At 35.2% G+C, this 20,213-nt stretch overlaps 3 protein-coding genes across 4 annotated transcripts; all 3 read left to right on the top strand.

The window, feature by feature from the left end:
* The first annotated feature begins 681 nt into the window (after positions 1–681).
* Positions 682–9,519, top strand: LOC106139530 (calphotin). The gene is made up of 7 exons (XM_060949738.1): positions 682–866; positions 1,195–1,356; positions 1,956–2,126; positions 2,559–2,756; positions 4,221–4,551; positions 7,647–7,825; positions 9,066–9,519. Exons 1-7 carry the CDS (start codon positions 687–689, stop codon positions 9,450–9,452), a joined length of 1,608 nt encoding a protein of 535 aa, XP_060805721.1. The 5' UTR covers positions 682–686; the 3' UTR covers positions 9,453–9,519.
* Positions 9,520–10,936: 1,417 nt separating this feature from the next.
* LOC106139546 (uncharacterized) lies at positions 10,937–12,161 on the top strand. Of its 2 annotated transcripts, none has more exons than XM_013341016.2 (2): positions 10,937–11,094; positions 11,189–12,161. In XM_013341016.2, the coding sequence occupies exon 2, from the start codon at positions 11,212–11,214 to the stop codon at positions 11,560–11,562; it is 351 nt and encodes a 116-aa protein (XP_013196470.1). In that variant the 5' UTR covers positions 10,937–11,094; positions 11,189–11,211; the 3' UTR covers positions 11,563–12,161. The 2 variants fall into 2 exon arrangements, with proteins under 2 accessions (XP_013196470.1, XP_060805398.1); XM_060949415.1 differs by having other exon boundaries at positions 10,969–11,094; positions 11,175–12,161.
* A 5,631-nt stretch (positions 12,162–17,792) lies between these two features.
* LOC106139532 (magnetosome-associated protein MamJ) lies at positions 17,793–18,797 on the top strand. The gene has a single exon (XM_013340998.2). The coding sequence runs from the start codon at positions 17,833–17,835 to the stop codon at positions 18,595–18,597; it is 765 nt and encodes a 254-aa protein (XP_013196452.2). The 5' UTR covers positions 17,793–17,832; the 3' UTR covers positions 18,598–18,797.
* Positions 18,798–20,213: the final 1,416 nt, after the last annotated feature.

Raw genomic sequence — 20,213 nt, 5'->3', positions numbered from 1 at the left:
AGAACTACTGTTTATGCTCTGCATATTTGATCCATTTACAATTGTATATTTATGAATGCAATTTACCGTTGTACTATAATTAAGTATCAGTCATAAATTGCAGATATGTATCATATCTTTATTCAGGTATAAATACAAAAGAATTTTAATTTCACGCCAAATTGGTCAACAGAAAGTAAGTGAATTTTTTCAATAGCATTTTTAATTATATATTTTCTCTAGATTATGCCTTAATCTTGGTCTGTTGTCAAATGTTTGGTTATATCTAGTTCCCTTGGGAATTCCTGTCTTAACTTTTTTTAAGGCGCGTAGGTATATGCCAAATTTCAACTTCATACATATTATATTACTAGCTTTTGCCTTCAGCTTCGACCGTGTGAATTTAAAATAAAGTGGATAACTAAGCACCACTTATAAAAACACCGAATTAAACGCCACCTACGGAATTTAGGGCCACCTGCAAAAGAATATTTGTTTTTCGAAAATCCTGCGGGAACTATAGTTTTTACTGGGATGTTTTTCTCCAGACTCTTTAATTATATATAGGTAGGTACGTGATATTTCAAGAAGATTAATTCAGTAGATAACCCGTTAAACAAACCAACAAACAAATGCAATTCTGCATTTCTAATATTAGTTGGTACCTATGTTATGTATGTCTAAAAATAATCTTTCTTCCAGCAACCATGAAATTCCTAACCGTATTTGCTGCCATTCTGGCGGTAGCCCTGGGCGGCCGGGCCCAATGGAACCTTAACCAACTCTCCGAAGCCTTGGAAAGTCCCCACACTAATCCCTCATTGGTGCCTATCCTGGAACAAGCATTGAATGCTTACATGGCAGCTATGTTCGCCGGGGAGAACCATGTAAGTGTCATAAGCTACGATCGTCAATATCGTATCTATGGCGTGATTATGAGTTTGGTCTAAAAATATGTAGCCAGTTAGAATATGTAACTTTGCAAATGCAAATTTAAAACGTCCTTTTTTCTCGCCTTTCTAAGGGATTTCGACAAATCTTCTCCTTCCTACCTAAAAAGACCAAATACTAAGTTTTCCACTTTGTCCTTTGTCAAATCGAATACGTATGTTACAGCTAAACTTATAAGTACGGTTTAGCCAGCTAGGTCTAGGTGTTGTCGACAAGTATTTTAAATTTACAACTGACTATTTTCTAATACTTATTGATCCATAGCAATCCATCAGCATCATGACCGCTCCTGTTGACCTTTCCACCTGGACGCTGAGCGAACTCTCCGAAGCCGTGGAGAACCCCAACACCAACCCAGCCATCCTGCCGCATTTGGAGAATGCCCTGAACTCCTTGATGAGCGCCATCTTCGCTGGAGAAGCTCAAGTAAATTAGTTTTAATATTGTATCACACGGTCCAAGTTTTTAGTCATGATTCGGCTCGAAGGACCATTATGTATTATTGGTCACGAAGATCAGACGATACTAGCCCTGTCCCGTTTCCTTGCTTGTAGTAGTATTTGAAGTAAATTATAGAAAACAGGTTTAATCTTTTATGTCCGGCTCGAAGGACCATATCCATACCATCCATACATCATACGTCATACTCGGATTTTGGGCTTCTCTACAAATTAATTGGGCCAATTTCTGGAAGGATTAAATCAAAAAGGATACCCCGGGCTCCTCCAATGAGGTAAGGATGCAGTCCCGTATAGGTATATCAATCTATTAAGTTAGCTTCGAAGTTAGTTCGAAACTTGTGTTACGAGATACTCAACGATACTATATTTTATAATAAATACTTATATAGAAACACATACAAGAACATCAGGCCAGGTTATTTTCTCATCATGCCCTGGTCGGGATACCAACCCGGGACCTACTGTGGCACAGACAAGCGTACTACCGCTACACCACAAAGGCTGTCGAAACATTTTGATTACTAAGAGGAAAAGGGGTTAAATAGTCGTATGATTATTCTCCAGCCTACTACAGCGCAAGTGGCCGTTGTCATCCCCGCTTTGGAGATCAGCTACTGGACCCTCGCGGACTTGGACCAAGCCCTGTCGAACCCTGCCACCAACCCAGCCTTGATTCCTTACTTGGAGCAGTCTTTGAACCATATTATGGAGAATTTATTCAGTGGTGTTCAACAGGTACGTAAAAATAAATATAGATAGAAGATTTCTGTGATGTAAATGCTGCAGTGTAGTTTGATCCGCCGTTTTTTCTTTACTTGAACTTTGCGACGGTAAATTCAAATATATGTTTTGTTGACGTTAAATAATACCTTTTATCCTGTTTGGAAAAATAACGATTTCTATTTCCAATAACGATTAAAGGTTTCTTATCAGAGGGGGGATGTAGTAAGGGAATAACTCCATGAAGATAAAATATCATTCACCTGGCTTTTGTTCTAGTTGCGTTCTTACTTTTGAAAACGGGTTTAACTTAAGACTTAAGTTAAAAAGTCAGGCTATCCCTGAAAGATATGGAGTAGTTCTTTTCTTAGAATAGAACCACTTTATGGACCATACTTTAGGATTCAATAGAACACAGTTTTGGTTTACGCTATTGCCTTTTTCCAGACCTTCATTGTCCTCGCCACTCCCCTAGGATTTACTGCTGTGACCCCCGAAGCTGTGGTGGCTCCAGAAGTAGTCATTGACCCCGTACAAGTGGTGGAAGAAGTCCTGGACGCGCCTGTGCAGCCGGTAGTTGTGGCCAACCCGTCTGTTGTATCTGGAAGTCCTCTTGTTCAGATCATCCTGAATATTAAACAGCAGGTACTAATTCACATACATACATATAATCACGTCTATAGCCTTTGCGGGGTAGAGCCAACAGTCTTGAAGAGACTTGATAGGCCACGTTCAGCTGTTTGGCTTAATGATAGAATTGAGATTCAAATATTGACAGGTTGCTAGCCCATCGCCTAAAAGAATCCCAAGATTATAAGCCTATCCCTTAGTCGCCTTTTTTGAGGCAGTTGGCACACATAATGTTTTTTCTTCGTTACCAAAAAAGCATAGAAGCTATTACTAGCTGTCCCGGCAAACGTTGTTTTGCCATATAAATGATTTTTAAGTAATTTCTAGTTAAAAAAATGTTAAGCGTGGGACAACCCTTATCACTAAGAGGTATGAAAAACAGGATGTTGGCCGATTCTCAGACCTACTCGATATGCTCACAAAATTTCAGAATCGGTCACAAAATGAGAATCGGTCAAGCCGTTGAGTACGGAAACGAACATTGTGACCCGAGAATTTTATAAGATATAATTTATTTTCCGTGGAAACTTTATTTTTACAAATGCCAGGGGACAAATGGTTATGATAATCAAACCTTAAGCAAGAGGTATCTAGGTTTTTTTTGCACTGCAACTATGTACAATAACAGCATTTATACCTAAATCCCTGTTTATATGATCCAAAACCAACAACAACTTCAACACAAGATTCTCTGCAATAAAATGTACTAATGACGCGAGTTAAAATTTTAATCTTTATATAAATACCCGTTTATAATTTTGGCGTATCAATCTCAAAATCGATATTTACCGCGATTTTTATAAATTAGTCAAGCGTCAGTTTTCATACAATTACATACGCTTATATGGAAAATGGATTACGATAATGAATGAATGCCTGAATATAATACAATAAGGGTAAGGTTTTACTGCAAAGGTTGCGGAATTAGTCGGGAGTCGCTTCATGTAAAAATCTGACTTATTCAATCCAGGGTCGTGGTCATAGACGCACTTCAGACAATGGGATTCGAGGCTAACTGTAGTAGGTTTTGTACTGGTATGCCTCTGGGTGGTAAATTTGTAAAAACCAAAAATTCTTTTAAATCCCCGGTATTTATTGGTCTCTGAAACGACACCGCTACGCATGGAAACGGGAGAACTCAGATTTATATACATACATACATACATATAGTCACGTCTATATCCCTTACGGGGTAGACAGAGCCAACAGTCTTGAAAAGACTGAATGGCCACGTTCAGCTATTTGGCTTAATGATAGAATTGAGATTCAAATAGTGACAGGTTGCTACCCCATCGCCTAAAAAAGAATCCCAAGTAAGCCTATCCCTTAGTCGCCTTTTACGACATCCATTAGAAAGAGATGGAGTGGTCCTATTCTTTTTTGTGTTGGTGCCGGGAACCACACGGCACTTTTTCTTTAAATCCCCGGTAAGCATGGAAAAGGGAACACTCAGATTTATGTTATTATTTTTAATTACAGTCTGCTGCCCCAGAAGTCGTCGCGCCCGCTCCCGTCGTCCTCCCGGACAACACTGAAGCTTACCCCAACCCCCGCCCCCCCGCGCCCGTCAACCCCAGGCCGCCAGCCCCCGTCATCGTCCCCCCCACTCCTCTCCCCACTCCAGAAGTTCAGCCCGAACCAGTCATCGTGGTCCCCGACTACAACCCGATTGACGTCATCGCTATTAACCCAGAGACCCTCAACCCTATCGAAGCTGTAGCCATTTCGCCCCCAGAAGTGAACCCGGTTGATTTGCTGAACCCAGTAATTGTGCCTGGAGTCGTGATTGGCGGAGATATTGGACCTATGTAAAACTACCTGTAGAGAAAAAAACTTGCGTACAAATAACCTGAATATATATTTTTCATTAGAAATCTTTTTTGGTTTTATTCTTCTTAATTTCCATTTTCCTTAAGCAACACATGTATGCTTATATGATTATGAATGATATGTTTGTGTATTTAACGTCAGTTCAATAAAGTCGTTGGGAAAATGTCTATCATATTATTAAGTCTAGATATGCTACGCCCAATTTATACTTTGATCAAAAGATTGGTGAGATCTGATAGCTAGGACTTTTTGGCTTATTTTTACTTACCTTTTAGTAAATAACCTACATCATTTTTATTGTAATTCTAGCTGTCCCGGCAAACGTTGTTTTGCCATATAAATAATTTTCAAGTAATATCTTGAAAAAAAAAAAAATTGATGATGGACAACCCTTATCACTAATTGGTATGAAAAATAGATATTGGTCGATTCTCAGACCTACTCAATATGCTCACAAAATTTCATGAGAATCGGTCAAACCGATTCGGCGGAGAACGGGAACGAACATTGTGACACGGCAATTTTATATACATATAAGAAAACCGTTTAACATAGGTATCTTTTTAATATAATTAGTACTGAGAAATACAAAGTACAATTCATCCTGGAAAACTGACTGTTCCCATAAGAATAGGCTATTACACTCTTTTTTGAAAACTGTTTTAAATCAATCCTGAGACTGTGTTATACCTATAGAATTTTTATTAAAATTTTTTGAAGCCGAAAAGTGCTCTAAAAACGATTTATTATTTATGATTTTGTATTTTTGCGCGAAAACGCCATCCGCCATGCTGTTTTGACTCGTGACGTCATACTTTTAGTAAACAATACAAAAAATAGGTTATGTTGGATTGGTTGTGTAATAATTTACCTATTATAATTGTGTATTGTAAGAGAATGTTTAATACAATAAATACTTACATCGCTGTTTTAACATTTCTTAACTCAGCAGAACAGAAATCGGGATTGGACGCAAAAAATTTCGCCACCATCAACGTATTAATCCTCGGTAGATTTATATTGTCTGCTTTCACAAAACCGTCTTCTATGATTCTATTAAATTATTAAAGAGTAAAAACCCAAAAACGTGATAGAAATTTTAAAATTTCAAAATAAACAGAGCCTGACATCATCAATATGTTTTCGATTCGATATTTGTTTACTAAAAGTATGACGTCACGTCAGTACCCAACATGGCGGATAGCGTTTTCGACTTTTGAAGAACAGATTAAAAAAGAGGATTTTTTAAATTGAATTATAAAATCCATATTGCACTTTTATGAATAATGATCGATGTTTTTCTTTTATTTTTTACAAAATCTATAAGATACGTGCATTTTTATATTTTTTTTTACATGGTGTAAAATAGCCTATTGCTATAAACGATACTATTAAATAGATACATAAAATGTTTATTCGACAATGCTACAAACACAAACAAATATAACAATAACAAATCCTTAAACCTAATGCAGGTGTGCTATATCAAGTCGAAATGGTCATAACTTAGCGATTTTTTTGCACTGAAAGAGTACAAAAACACTTATAGAAGATAAGTGTAACAGGAATAGAAAATTAAATGTTAAGATGATTTGGTCATGTGAATGAATGAAAGCAAGTTGACTAAGCAAATATACCGGAAGGGTATGAATGTGAACAATGGAAGGGGAAGTTCGTACTTTGAACAAATCATAGGGAAAGGGCGGGTTAAGAGTACTCTGAACTGATGAACTTGTAAAAAGAGAGTGATCTCTCACTGTCTCTCTCACTCTCTCTCTCATTCTCTCATCTTTGCGTGTTGACAATTGCACCCTTCATCACACGAAGCATTGTGGTGGTGGAGGGTCAGTGGTCGGCTTTTCGACCTTTGTTCTTCTTCATTTGATTTCATATTCAAATAACTTTATTTCCATTGTGTCAGAACAGAAAGAGTTTCAGAGGTAAGCGGTATAAGGCTGGAATACATTTTTATATTTATATGATAAGTTAAAGTGATAAATTAAATAAAATATTTAATTAATAAAAAAATTGTATCGTTGAGTACTTAACTTATCTACTAATTATATTAATAAGTAATTTTTCCGTAAATATTTATTGGGCTTTTAGTGTATGTAAATATTTAGTGGATTTATTATCTAAATTGGATACAAGGTTTCACTTAATGACGTGACATCACTTTAATCTTATTATGTCTACTACCATTTAGAAAACGTACCTATGTGTAGAAGAAGCGCCGAAAAAACTACACTGCAGCATTTTCATCGGACGTTAATTCACAAATATAGAACTCTTGAATCTAAATCGTGGACAATTAATTGCACATTGTCTACATTAAAAAATATTGTTGGGTATTTATAGGTACCTTGCATAACATAGGTACCTTCTTTTTGCGTTATAAGTTTAAGGTACTCTTGATCTTTTACAGAATGTTCTTGATTGGATCAAACACTTGTACTTTGCTATTAGTACTACTTATTGGCAACTACGCCCAAATGATGCCTACCTCTGTTTTTCAAATAGGAACTACTGTTTATGATCTATTATCTGTCTGATCCCTTTACAATTACCTACGTCTATTTAAGCAATTCATGTATGATAGTTATATATCAGTCATAAATTGAAGATAGGTATATGTTATTTATCTTCAATTCAAGTATAAATACAGAATAATTTAATTTTCTTGCCAAATTTGTTAACACCGGGTAAGTGAAAAGTATTACAAGTGAACTTATATATTTATCGTCTCACATAACTCATTTTATTTTCGTATGACATAAGTTACTATCTCGTCTATATTTCTTGCGGGGTAGACAGTACAACAGTATAGAAAATATCAAATGGCCGCGTTCAGCTGTATAGCTGAATAATGGAATTGCGATTCAAAAAATGTCAGGTTACTACCCCATTGCCTACCAGAAAAAATCCAAGTTTATAAGCATTTCCCTAAGTCACCTTTTATGACATCCATGAGAAAGATATGGAATGATTCTATTCTAATTTTCCAACGGCGCTTTCATTCATACTTATAACATTTAACACGTACTGCCTCATCCTGTCTCTCAATTTTACACTAAGTTAAATTAATTACAACTTATTTTTTTCTTATAGCAACCATGAAATTCCTGGCAGTATTCTTATCGGTCCTGGCCGTGACCCTGGGCAGCCAGGCGCCAGTGAAGCCAGCAGTCGTGGCTAAACCTGCTGCGGCTTCTGAAAGCCCACTGGTCCAGATCATCCTGAACATCAACCAAGAGGTACAAATGTGTTTATTTACTAGCGACCCGCGCCGGCTTTACACTGGTAGCATTTATACATATAAACATCGATCTTGAATCACCCTATCTATTAAAAAATCTGCATCAAAGTCCATCTAAGCATACATACATAAAGACATGGGATAAAAGCGGGACGTCACTTCCCTTTTAATTATGTAGTGATAGTGATTTCCTAGCGCTGAGCTTCCATGGGTAGGTCTGTCTAAATAAAAGTAGCTTATGTGTTTGATATTGTACTGCTATCTTCAAAGACCTTAGTTTTGAGTTTATTTGTTAAACGTTTCCCTTGGGCCTCGCTCCGTGGGAATTCCCATGAATAACATATCCTGGAGGTCTTATTTAATTTTGTGCATAATTTGGAAACTATTGATTGGTTCTGACTTTGTTCATTACAAACAAGACTTACAAATACATTTTCTTTCTTATTATTTCTTTCTTATGGGTAAATGGTGTGTCCAACAGGGGCCTTCATGCGTTATTTAAAACTACTAGGTACTACTATCTACTGTGAATTAAAATGAAAGTTTTATTCTGGCTTTCGATTTATCTGTAACAGTTGTGCCATTTTTATCCTAGTATATTATTTAGTAAAATGGTCGATAAAAAAATCTATTGAGAAATATTTAATCTCAATTCGAGAAAACTGCATAAAAAATAAATTCATATTATCATGGCATGTCCAAATTAATCCGATTTTAATAATTAGTCAAGCGCATTTATCTTAGAATAAAATATAATATTATAGTTTGAAAATGGGTGACGTTAATAATATATCATTCATTAATATGAAGGCAATGAAATATAAAAAAAAATTAAGGGTGTAAGACGTAGGTAGAGGATTAATGTTATTATGTTTAAGCATTTTCGATGCAGTTATCGTGAGGAAAAACATCGTGAGGAAACCTTCATATTTAGGCTGGATGTAGAGCAAATATCAGGTGACGTTTTGTGTAAATACTAGATTTACCCAATTCAGGATCGTGGTCATAGGAACACGCAGAGCTTTTCTCCAGAGACGGATTATAATGCCAGAAGGATGATGAGACCTTTATAAATTTTTTATCATACATTAACATCCACACAAAGGTTCTCTGCTTAACCCAATGGTAAACTGTTTGATAATGCTATTAGCATAAAGTCCGCCTATTGTACTCTACAAATTATAATGGTTACAATACAGAATAAATAATTAACTATTTTATTTGTAAATTCTTTACAGTCTGCCGCTGCCCCCGAAGTCGTTGCGCCCGCTCCCGTCATCCTACCAGACAACACTGAGGTCTACCCCAACCCCCGCCCCCCCGCGCCCGTCAACCCAAGGCCACCAGCACCAACTCCCGAGGTGCAACCAGAGCCAGTCATCGTAGTCCCCAGCCCCGAAGTACAACCCGAGCCCGTCATTGTTGTTCCCTCTCCAGAAATTCAGCCCGAACCGGTCATCGTGGTCCCCGACTACAACCCCATTGACGTCATCGCTATTAACCCAGAGACCATCAACCCTATCGAAGCTGTAGCCATTTCGCCCCCAGAAGTGAACCCAGTTGATTTGCTGAACCCAGTAATTGTGCCTGGAGTCGTGATTGGCGGAGATATTGGACCTATGTAAATTGAAATTCTGACTTTGTAACCATTTCATCGATTTTATTTATTATTAATAAAAATATAGTGTTGTATTGTAGGTATTCTATCATTCAAATAGCTGAACGTGGCCATTCAGTCTTTTCAAGACTGTTGGCTCTTTCTACCCCGTAAGGGAAATAGACGTGACCATATGTATGTATATGTATATAGTATTGTAATTGTTTTTTATAATTACGGTAAATAGAATGCTTTTTGGAGTAGGATATTCAAAGAACCTAGTTGTAGAAATTAAATTATTAACATTGTACTTATATACAAGTAATTTTTTTAGAGCAAGCATAACTTTGTGTAGGTAATTCAATAGGTAGGTCAAAAAAGAATAAAAACTAAATGGGGCTGTAAATCTTTTTTACAGTGCCCAAAGTAGTTATCAGGACTTTTGAAACCAGGCAAGTATGATAAAAACATGGAAACTTTCACGCCCTTGGAATGTTGTAGGTTCACCATTGATAACAAATAGACTTTGATATATTGATTCGTAATGGTAAACACGAAAAATGTGATAAAAATACTTGTGTCATACCCATCCATGCCAAATATTGCGGTTTTGCAAGATAAGGTATCTTTTATGGGAGTGCATGTTATCAAGCTATCGATTACAAAAAACATGTGATTCTAAATAGCCGATCTTTGTTTAAAATGACACTTACATACCTACATATCGTAATCACGTCTTTATCCATTACGGATTACACAGAGCAGAACAGTCTAGAAAAGAATTTCAAAAAAATACATTTTAAATTCTTAGGGGGGCATACAAAACTTTAGTAAATGGAAGTTCTTTAATATTTAGATTTCTATATACAAAATAAAAAATAAATGTATGATGTCTTCGACAGTGAATTGAGTCGAAGTGATAGGATTTTTTAATGTCCGATTACTTATATAATAGTATTTATTGTGTGTACTGGCTATGTAGATTTATAGAGAGATATTAGCAAAAGAAGGATAGCTGATTTTTAATTCATGTGTTTTATCCTACTGAATATCATCTCCGTAAATGAAAAACTTTTTGAAAATGTAATTATTTCACTATATATAAAAGTGGTAGGTACATTTTGGCGCTACAATTAATTGTTGTCGTATGTAGAAGGATAATTTGAGAGTGTTGTAATTGATATTGAGATCTTGGTGCTCTCGGAAGACCAGCGTTGTTGTAATTATATCACAAATGCTGAGGGGATAATTTTCTTTTTTTCTTCCTTTCTTTATATCATAAGTAGGTATGTATTTTATATAAAAAATATCTTTAGCTTTAGAAACATTTCCCAATCTAGTAAGGGGGCGATGTGAAACAAACATCATTTTGTGTCGATCTTTGTAAGGAAGTGATACACGGTAAGAAGCGAAGAAAATAAATAAAATTTCCTATTAAAAAGCGCAAAATATATTCGGAATTCCTTGTATGAGTAATAGGTTTAATTTTATCAAATTTGATGTATTATGGTACATTCAGTCACCAAACGACGTGTGACCTTATCTACAGAACTGACAGGGCTCCTATCTCAAGCACTGATTGTGTATTTTATAAATAAAATGAGGTGTGTCGATTTTGTTGTCAGTTTGTCCTGAAATATAACTTCGACGAGACGTTTGCACACATTTAGGTAAGCACAATTACAAGTTTGTCATTGAGTATCTAAATTGAATCTATATTCTTTTATTTAAACAAAATTACCGAATTTAGTTTCCATTTTCCAGATAAAATAAAAACCAAAACAGCCATGTCTTTCGTCCCAACGGTAACCATCGATGAGTTATCCAGAGGGTCTACGGACCCCACCATCAACCCTACACCGAAGAAGGTTCTGACGGGAATTCTTAACGATTTCATGGATTTACAATTCGGCAAGGAAACCCCATACACTACTGGAAAAACAGTGATTCCTGTACAATGTTCCATCGAAGACGTGGACCAGTCGATTGACGATAAGACTATAGAGAAGAAGTTTAAGGACATTTTTGTGAAGATCTCCGAAACACATAAGAGTGGAGATTTGACGCCGCAATCGAAGAACACAGGATGGGATCCTAAATTAACTCCAGTTTTAGTGTTTGTTACTCCTAATCCTTAAGTTATTTTAAGACGATAATACTGTAAACGAATTACCTTTATAACTTTCTAGTTTACCTTCTTTGGGATATTTCTTTTTATGAATAGTATCTATTTATTAAAAATCAAGATCGTAAACTGAATGGATAGCTTCTAAGAAGACTATTAGGTAGGTTCATATTTGCCAACTACTTATTCATATTCTTTCCGTGCAAAATTAAAATTAAAACATGGTATACCTATCCGAAAAGTGTTTAAACCAGATTATACTTTTTTTGGTTGATTGTTCATTTTACGCAGCTTCATTACAATATCCAATAATAGGTATCTACTAATTTTTAACATAATTACCTAAGGAGCATCACTTATTTTTCGTTTTGGCAAACCACACATTTTGTGAAAACTTATTCTGTTCCTAAACTTTAACAACTTGGTTTATTGTTCAATTAAGCTAACGTACACAAAATAAACTACCTAAATAATAACATTTTGATAAGATAATTTTTATATCAACAATCAAATGATATGCATTTCGTGTAAAGATAGTTCAAACTAAGTTTTTGTATAATATTACAAAATTTTAATTAAGTACTCAATAATAAAATAACGTTAATTAATTCAGTAGCAGTTTTATTTGTGGAACCAAAGATTCTGGAGGTAGTAAGGGACTATGGGTGTCGTTTCGTGTAAAAATCTTAACCAAACCATGACTTTTTTTCATGATCGTGGTCAAGAAGCAGATCCCGAGTACTTCTCTACATAAGAGGTGAAAGAAAGGCGGAGAGGATACGACCGTAACTAACGCCTCAAAGATGATAATTAAAAAATATTACTAGTTTTATAAAGTAGTATGTACTATAGCTTCCTATCACCTAGCAACCAATGATATGGTCTTCATGAAAAATTTTATTGACCATGATAAACTGTGTATAACTTATTGCAATGCTTTGCAATTTAAACGGCAATTATTTAAATAAGTATTTTTCCATAAAAATATCATTGAAATCGTATAAAAGGGATGCGGATTGTGAACGCAGCATCAGTTTCATTTCACTGGACTTGAAGATGAGAGTACTATTCCTTTTTAGCATTCTTTGCTTCTTCGCTGCCTTTGCGGTAAGTTCCATATACATAATAATATATTTCTGTATATCCATAGATTTTCTTCCTCCTGGTTGCAGCCTTGTACCGTCTTAACTTATGTCACATGCCATCAGCCAATCACAGTGAGGATACGACGCGCTCAACCAATAGCAGCGAAATGTCTATTTATTGATTGGCTGATGGTGTGTTACATTACTGAAGCCGCCACAACTTCACTCTCTTGATGAGGAGTCCGGGGTTGCTCTCTTTGACCATGATACCAGATTGGGTAAACCAGGTTTCTATATGAAGCGACTCTCATTTGAACTCTGCAACCTATGTATGCACCTAATCCTTATTGAATCCTGGTAAAAGCTGCACTTAACGAATGTGATAAAGTGGTCCTACTAAACTGCCGGGAATCACATGTTGGACCCCTAAAAATAAAAACTAGCTGTTGCTCGCGTATTCGTACACGAGGATTTTGTTCTATGTCATATGTAATTATGTATGTCATAAATAGTGTATGCGAGCGAAGTCGGTGACAAGAGCTACAAGCGCCGATTAAGTATAAATCAAAATGTGGAAATTTCAGTACATGCTTTGCTATTGTAAAAAATATATATATAATCTTAAATATATTAACTAACTTATATTTTATCTTATATTTTACTCATATGTACTTATATTTACTTATCTATATAAGTATTTGTTGTAAAATATAGTATCGTTGAGTACTAACTCAACGATACTATACGATAAGTAAGTTCGAGACTTCGAACTTACTTCGAGGCTAACTCAATTTGTGTATATATTAAATATTATATTAAATTTTGATAAATTTCAGGCAGTTCAAGCTCATGTCGACTACCCTCCAATGATGATGAAGCCCACGATGGGTGGCGGAATGATGCCCGCAACAGGCATGGGCAACAATAGGGTAAACATACATACATACATATGGTCACGTCTATATCCCTTGTGGGGAAGACAAAGCCAACGGTCTTGGAAAGACTATAGGCCACGTTCAGCTATTTGGTTTAATGATAGAATTGAGATACAAATAGTGACAGGTTTCTAGCCCATCGCCTAAAGAAAGAGTGGGTAAACATAATTAATAATCGTTATTCATAGTACCCAATTTTAAAAATTGTCGTAAGAAAGGCGCTCCGAGGGTCCTTTAAAAAAACACAAATATATTGCTAAGTAAAGAAAATTATTTATTAACTACACACACGATGTTATAAAGAAAATTGATAAAATACACGGACCGATCTAAAGGGAGGTTTGCGGCGGACTGACTCGTCACGCTATTGAAAAACAGTTTTATATAAATTTAAAATGCTTATGCTATCAATAGCCTATGAATTATGAATATAAAAGATAATACGCAGTATGCGAAAGAATTTAATTTGATTATTGACTACAAGGAATCTTAATTACTCTTAAAAAAAGACTTGGTTCCATGGTGTCTGGTTGTGAAGGAATAAACACTGCCATGCTAAGCAGATTGCAAAAGTAATTCAAAGGAGTTTATTATGTTCGGTTTATTTTAGGCGATAGGCTAGCAACCTTTCGCTTTCTCTGAATGTCAATTCATCAAAAGTCATCAGCTTAACGTGGCTTTGAGTTTTGCGATTATTGTCTACCCCGTGAGGGACTAAGACAGGATTTGTACATGCCTTATGAAACGCTTAATTATTCGTCCAACGATTGCAATTGTTCTGCATTAAATTTTTGCTCCTGCAGTAGTCATGGTTGGAACAATAAATATTCTAGAACTGAATATAGAATAGAATTCTAACACGGTATAATTTTCTTTTTTTCAGACACCACCGGTCATGAGAGGAATGGGCAAATAAATCTAAACAAGGACAAAATTAAAACCTCATTCCCCGTCAAAAAACTTTTGTCTTCAGATAATCCAAATTAAAAACCAATTCCATCGTATGAAGTCCAAACAAAGAGTTACCTATTTTGCCATTACCTACTTAAATTCTATATCAAATATATTTTATAATAAAGAGCAAAATTCTGGGTGTAGTTACCGATGCAGTAAGATGTGTTTGAACTGTTGGTAAAACTGTTTGCATTTTATTATTTTTTGAATAAAGAACTCGAAAGCGGGCCAATACTGTAACTGAGTTTCTTTCGGCGTTTCTTCTCAGCAGTGGTCGTTACGAAACGCTAGTAGTTTTGTATAGAATTTTATATTGTAACTCAAATATGGAATCGGATCACAAAATTTAATAAAGAGTGGGAATTGAACAGAATTCGTTTTATTGACTTCTTAATTGTTAAATCCTTTTTCTCATTTTATTATAAGATATTCACGCTTATATTATGAATTCTAGAAAGTACAACAAGGGAAATAATAAATTTAAACTGATGTGAACATTTACTATTTCAGAATTAATTTAACCAAGACAAACGGTCTGCAAACTTAAAAGGGTAAACACAGCTTTGATTTACTCCAATAAGACATGAGAATTTTTTAACCTTCCTGAAAAGACAGGTTTGGAAAATTCAAAATCCCATTTGGAGTAAAAACATAGGTTTCTGCTTTACCTTAAGTAGATATGTAAATTGCGTTAAAAAAATGTAATAACTTTCATGGTCTTAATATAAAATTAAAGCAGTATTCCTGGGTTTCTTTTAAAACGTTGAATAGCCGTATTTGTCAAATTGTAAAAATCTAGAGCCCACAAAGGGTAAAATTAGGTATCTTCACTTCAATACAAGTCAATGCACATTGAAAATTATGATCGACTACGGTTCGAATAGCTTATTATTTCGAACTGATTTTAGCGGTTTTGCGCAGTTAAAGATTATGATTACTAAATTCGCTTTAGAGCTAAGTGGTCACAAACCTGCAATAATAAAATTCATTGACCAAGAATAAAAATAAACATCCTTCTTGTTACAGAATCCGCCGATCATAGAAGTGGTTGTATAAAGCTGAATAACAAAAAACTAAAGCCCGAATTGAAAGCCAACTCCATTATCAATGCATCCAGAGTAATTGAAACCATTTTTCATCAACTTTAATATGCAATTTATGACATGGTGCGTCTGTCGAAATCTTCAGACGGTGGAAGCTGGATTATATTACGTTCAAATTTGATGAATATTGTTCGGTATAATGAAAAACATAAACTATCGATAAAACTGATGTTTATTGATTGTTTATGACTGTTATTTTTTGAAACAAGAACACAATTCCTAGTAGGAAAAGTGATATCGAACGTCTTTGAGGTTTTAAATTGGATTTTGTTTTGTAACTCTGACACGGGGTTCAATTACGAATAAACATGGGTATCAAACAGTACCTACGAGTTTTATTTTCTTTCTCATAATGCTAGAAGATAGAAGAAGCTCATAGAAGCAAACTAAATTTATACCTGTATCAAATTCACCAATTATTTTTTGTTGAATTATTATTTTTTTGGTGAATTTAGGTAATAACTTTGATCTTAATAAGTATTTTTAACAATAAAATATCTTTATTTAAAATTGTTTTATATTAAAAGATAGATAAAACAAATAGACAACCGAAATTTTTTCTGGAATATGGCAAATCGATTTTTTGTTGGATAAAAAAAGCTTTTTACAATTCATTGCTTTTACTCGTATAAAAAACAAAGACACAGAGATATTAATACTAACGTAAGGGTTTCAATCTATTAAAGGTATGGTTTGTTGTGTACCTATGTAGTTTTGACTTGTGAGTTTGGAGATTAATCCAACATTGAAACCGGATTATTTCAATTTATATTGATACGAGAACTATAGTTATTACCGGGATGAAAGTATTCTAACTTCTTCAAAGTCTTAATTATATATACGCAAAATTTCATTGATTAAATAGATAACGCGACAAGAGGTTACACATAAACAAACAAAATTACTTTCGCATTTTATAATATTAGTAACTTTTGCTATATTTTATAATGTAATATTAGGGATATACATATTATAACGTTGATAAAATAACATACATACATATGGTCACGTCTATCTTCCTTGCGGGGTAGACAGAGCCAACAGTCTTGAAAAGACTGAATGGCCACATTCAGCTTTTTGGCTTAATGGTAGAATTGAGATTCAAATAGTGGCAGGTTGCTAGCCCATCACCGAAAAAAGAATCCCAAGTTTGTAAGCCTATCCCTTAGTCGCCTTTTACGACATCCTCGGGAAAGAGATGGAGTTGTCCTATTCTTTTTTGTATTGGTGCCGGGAACCACACGATAAAAGAAATCAGAATAATATGCGTTCATTCCGTTTACTAGTGAATGTCTTGTCGGAAGATATTTGTTGTAAATAGGAGCGACATCTATAATATTTAAAATATAACTAAAGTAAAATTCTACTGAAAAGCAAGGTTGAATTTCAAGAAATATATATATCTTGTTACATTGCATGATAGTTAGATGGCGCTAGCGTTAGCTCTTTAATCCTTCATATAATAAAAAAAAAAAGTACATGATTTCATTCACTGGTAGTACGTTTTTTAGGACAATAAACTGATAATAACTTTACAACTCAATAAACGATAAAAAATAAATTACAGCTCCCAATTACAAGCTACGGAAGTATCTTTAATCAATTAGATATTAACTATTAACAATAAATTATTCTGACTTTCCTTGAAAAGATTAGTTAAATCTTAAGACTTGTATCTTTATTATAGTTTTGATATGACGCAAAATTGTTATTTCAATTATCTACAATAGTTTCTTTTTGGCATAAGGCATTTAACCTTCGTCAAGAACGCAGGTAAGCACAGTTTATTTATTAACTTGATCAAAATGAGGGTTTCTTTAGTGAAACATAGATACACATAACATACATATAATAACCATTATAATTTTTTTTAAGAAATAACAAAAATCTTTTGAAATTAAGCTACTATAAGTAGATATTTTTGTTAGTACCTACCTAATTAGTACCTATCTAATTACGTTGAATAAATAAAAAAAAACGTAATGTTAAGTTTGATGTGACCCAGAGGGGTGAAGAGGGCTCAAGTGTGTTTTATGATGGTACGTTTTTGATTTCTATGAGAGACTTGCGAATGACATTCAAGTTCTTGAAAGAAGTGTGACATAATGACAGTGACTTTCATAAACTACATTTTATATACCTAATTCGTATATAAATATCAATTGTAATTATAATTGAAAATATATTTATTTTTCTGAAGGTCAAAATGAAATTCCTACTGCTGACACTCTTTGTGGCGTTTGTTGCCTCCGCCCCTGTGGAAGATGCTGGAAACCCGGTGGAAGTCGTTGTAAATGGATTGCCTGAAGGACAAGCTCTTGATATCGGAGACATCGTTGATATCAAGCTGAAAGAACATGTAGACGGCCAAGTAGCCGCTTCTACTGACTTGCTTCATCCATTCAGCGCCGCTGGCATCGCTGAAGCTGTCGCTGCAGCTGAAGTTGAAGCCCACCCTGTACAAGTTGTAGAAAACGCAGAAAACGAAGTTGACCCCGTCCAAGTCATAGAAACAGAAGTTGAACCAATCCAGACTTTGCCGATCGTAATCGAAAATGAAGTCGCCCCATCTCCTATTGTCGTACCTTTGCCTATTGCTCCTGAAGTCGTTCCTGGTCCAGAGACTTCACCGGTTTTGCCTGAAGTAGCCCCTGAACCTATCATACTTCCTGAGGCACCCGTAGCCCCTGAGGTTGTTCCATCCCCAATCGTTCTTCCTGAATTAGTCGCGCCCGAAGTTGTACCTTCCCCAGTAGTAATCCCCGAACCCGTCGTCCCTGAAGTGCCTGATATCTCAGAATCCCTACCAGCGCCTGCGCAACAATTTGGTGAAATTTACAATGATGGCGCAGTCCAAGTAACCGTCAACGGGCCCGAAGACGCAGGAATTATGTCCACTCTGCAATCTTGGCTTAACGTAGTCATGAACTACTTCAACAACGGAGCCCAGACCACTCAGCAAATTGTTTAAGATGAGACGAAGATGTTTTTAAAAATATAGGTCGTTTTGATATATTACGTTATTATTCGCAATCATGAACTTTACTTTCAATATAAATATTACTGAGACCTACAATGCACGTTTTATTTTAACGTTGTAGTAACAACCATTTTTTTTTGCAAAACACAGATTATAAGGCTACATTAAAAAAGAAAAACTGTTGACTTTTACATTTTGTTTGATTAATCCCTATCATCGAAGATCATCCGTCGGTCAAAGAAAGTCAAGTCTCCCTGTAAGCAGATATGATGAATAAGCATTTACTGTGACTCTACGTCTACGCGTTACCTTGTACCCTACTTTAAAAAATTATCTATTTTTATTTCTACTGTAATAATTGGACCTTTCCACTCTTAGATTCCAATTGGAAAATGCCTGGTTAATGATAAATTTGTAGAATCCGGTCAGATAGTCTAATCTGAAGAACCAATGTCTGGCTAAGTCTGGGTAGAAAGAGTAGGTTAAAATTCTGTCAAAAAATGACAAGCGAGTAAAAATAGTGGAAAAGATGGCGGAAAACGGACTCTTGGCCCAGACGCTACTTAGTGCCGGTCATTATAAAGATGAGAGTCAGATGTTAATATATGTAGGTACAAAAAATTTAGCATGTATTCAAGCTACAGTTTTGCTGCATGACTTTTATGTCTTATCAAAGATAAACCTGATAACGTGGCTGTTGTTTCTAAGCTCGCCGCAGTTTATGACAATTTGATAAACAACTCAAGCCGCCAGCTTGCACACTTTGGCACGTAGTCAAGTTTCCAAGTTACGTTACTTAACTCGTTAGCACTACGGCCAGTGTCAGTCTGCGACGGCGGAACTAGTCACTTGTTAAATATTGATAATTTAGATCTGAATATTTTAATTTTCAATCTTCGGTAAAGTATTAAAAAAATCTTTATACTTTATCGAAGTTTGCAATGACAAAAATATCTAAGAAAAAGAAAACGCGACTGGCATGTTTTACAGCCGAAAGCCGCTGATTTACGGACGTTGATAAAACATGTGCCGTGTGGTTTAGAATAGGACCTTCTATCTCTTTCCCATGGATGTCGTAAAAGGCGACAAAGGGAATAGGCGCACATTATCTAGTGCAAGCTTCCATGCTGGCCTGGTAGCGAGGGAAATCTAGTGTGTGCCAACCGTTTCTCTTCCCGTGCAGATTGTAAAAGTCTATCAAGGGGAGGCTAATAAATTTGGTATTCTTATTTTAGGCTATAGGCTAGCTACCTGTCACTATTTGAAACTCAATGCTTAACGTAACTTTAAATCTTTTAGGGACCGTTGGCTCTGTCTTCCCCGCAAGGTATAAAATCTTAATTATATGATATATGTTTAATTCTCCCTTGCTCTCTTTGTGTTTAATTTCTGAGATAAAACAAATGTTTCGTTTTACTAAAGTAACTTAACAAACAACGTAACAAATATAAGATTTCACAGATTTGGTCGCCTAAAATAAGAATTTCACACACAGACTTTCTTCAAATACGTTTTTAGTTATGATAACTTATAATTTTGGGCTTTAACGATTCTTTAGTCCGCCTTTGTACCTTATTAACTGTGTTTTTTTTTCTTTTTCTCATGGT

Source organism: Amyelois transitella, chromosome 19 (assembly GCF_032362555.1).
Source record: "Amyelois transitella isolate CPQ chromosome 19, ilAmyTran1.1, whole genome shotgun sequence".
Taxonomy (NCBI): Eukaryota; Metazoa; Arthropoda; class Insecta; order Lepidoptera; family Pyralidae; genus Amyelois; species Amyelois transitella.
The sequence above is the reverse complement of the archived record's forward strand: the minus strand, read 5'-3'. Positions and strand labels throughout refer to the sequence as shown.

Coding starts and splice junctions, on each gene's coding strand:
- LOC106139530 (XM_060949738.1), top strand. CDS start 687: ATGAAATTCCTAACCGTATTTGCTGCCATTCTGGCGGTAGCCCTGGGC. Junction 2,757..4,220: donor TCCTGAATATTAAACAGCAG/GTACTAATTCAC, acceptor TTTTAATTACAG/TCTGCTGCCCCAGAAGTCGT. Junction 7,826..9,065: donor TCCTGAACATCAACCAAGAG/GTACAAATGTGT, acceptor AATTCTTTACAG/TCTGCCGCTGCCCCCGAAGT.
- LOC106139546 (XM_013341016.2), top strand. CDS start 11,212: ATGTCTTTCGTCCCAACGGTAACCATCGATGAGTTATCCAGAGGGTCT.
- LOC106139532 (XM_013340998.2), top strand. CDS start 17,833: ATGAAATTCCTACTGCTGACACTCTTTGTGGCGTTTGTTGCCTCCGCC.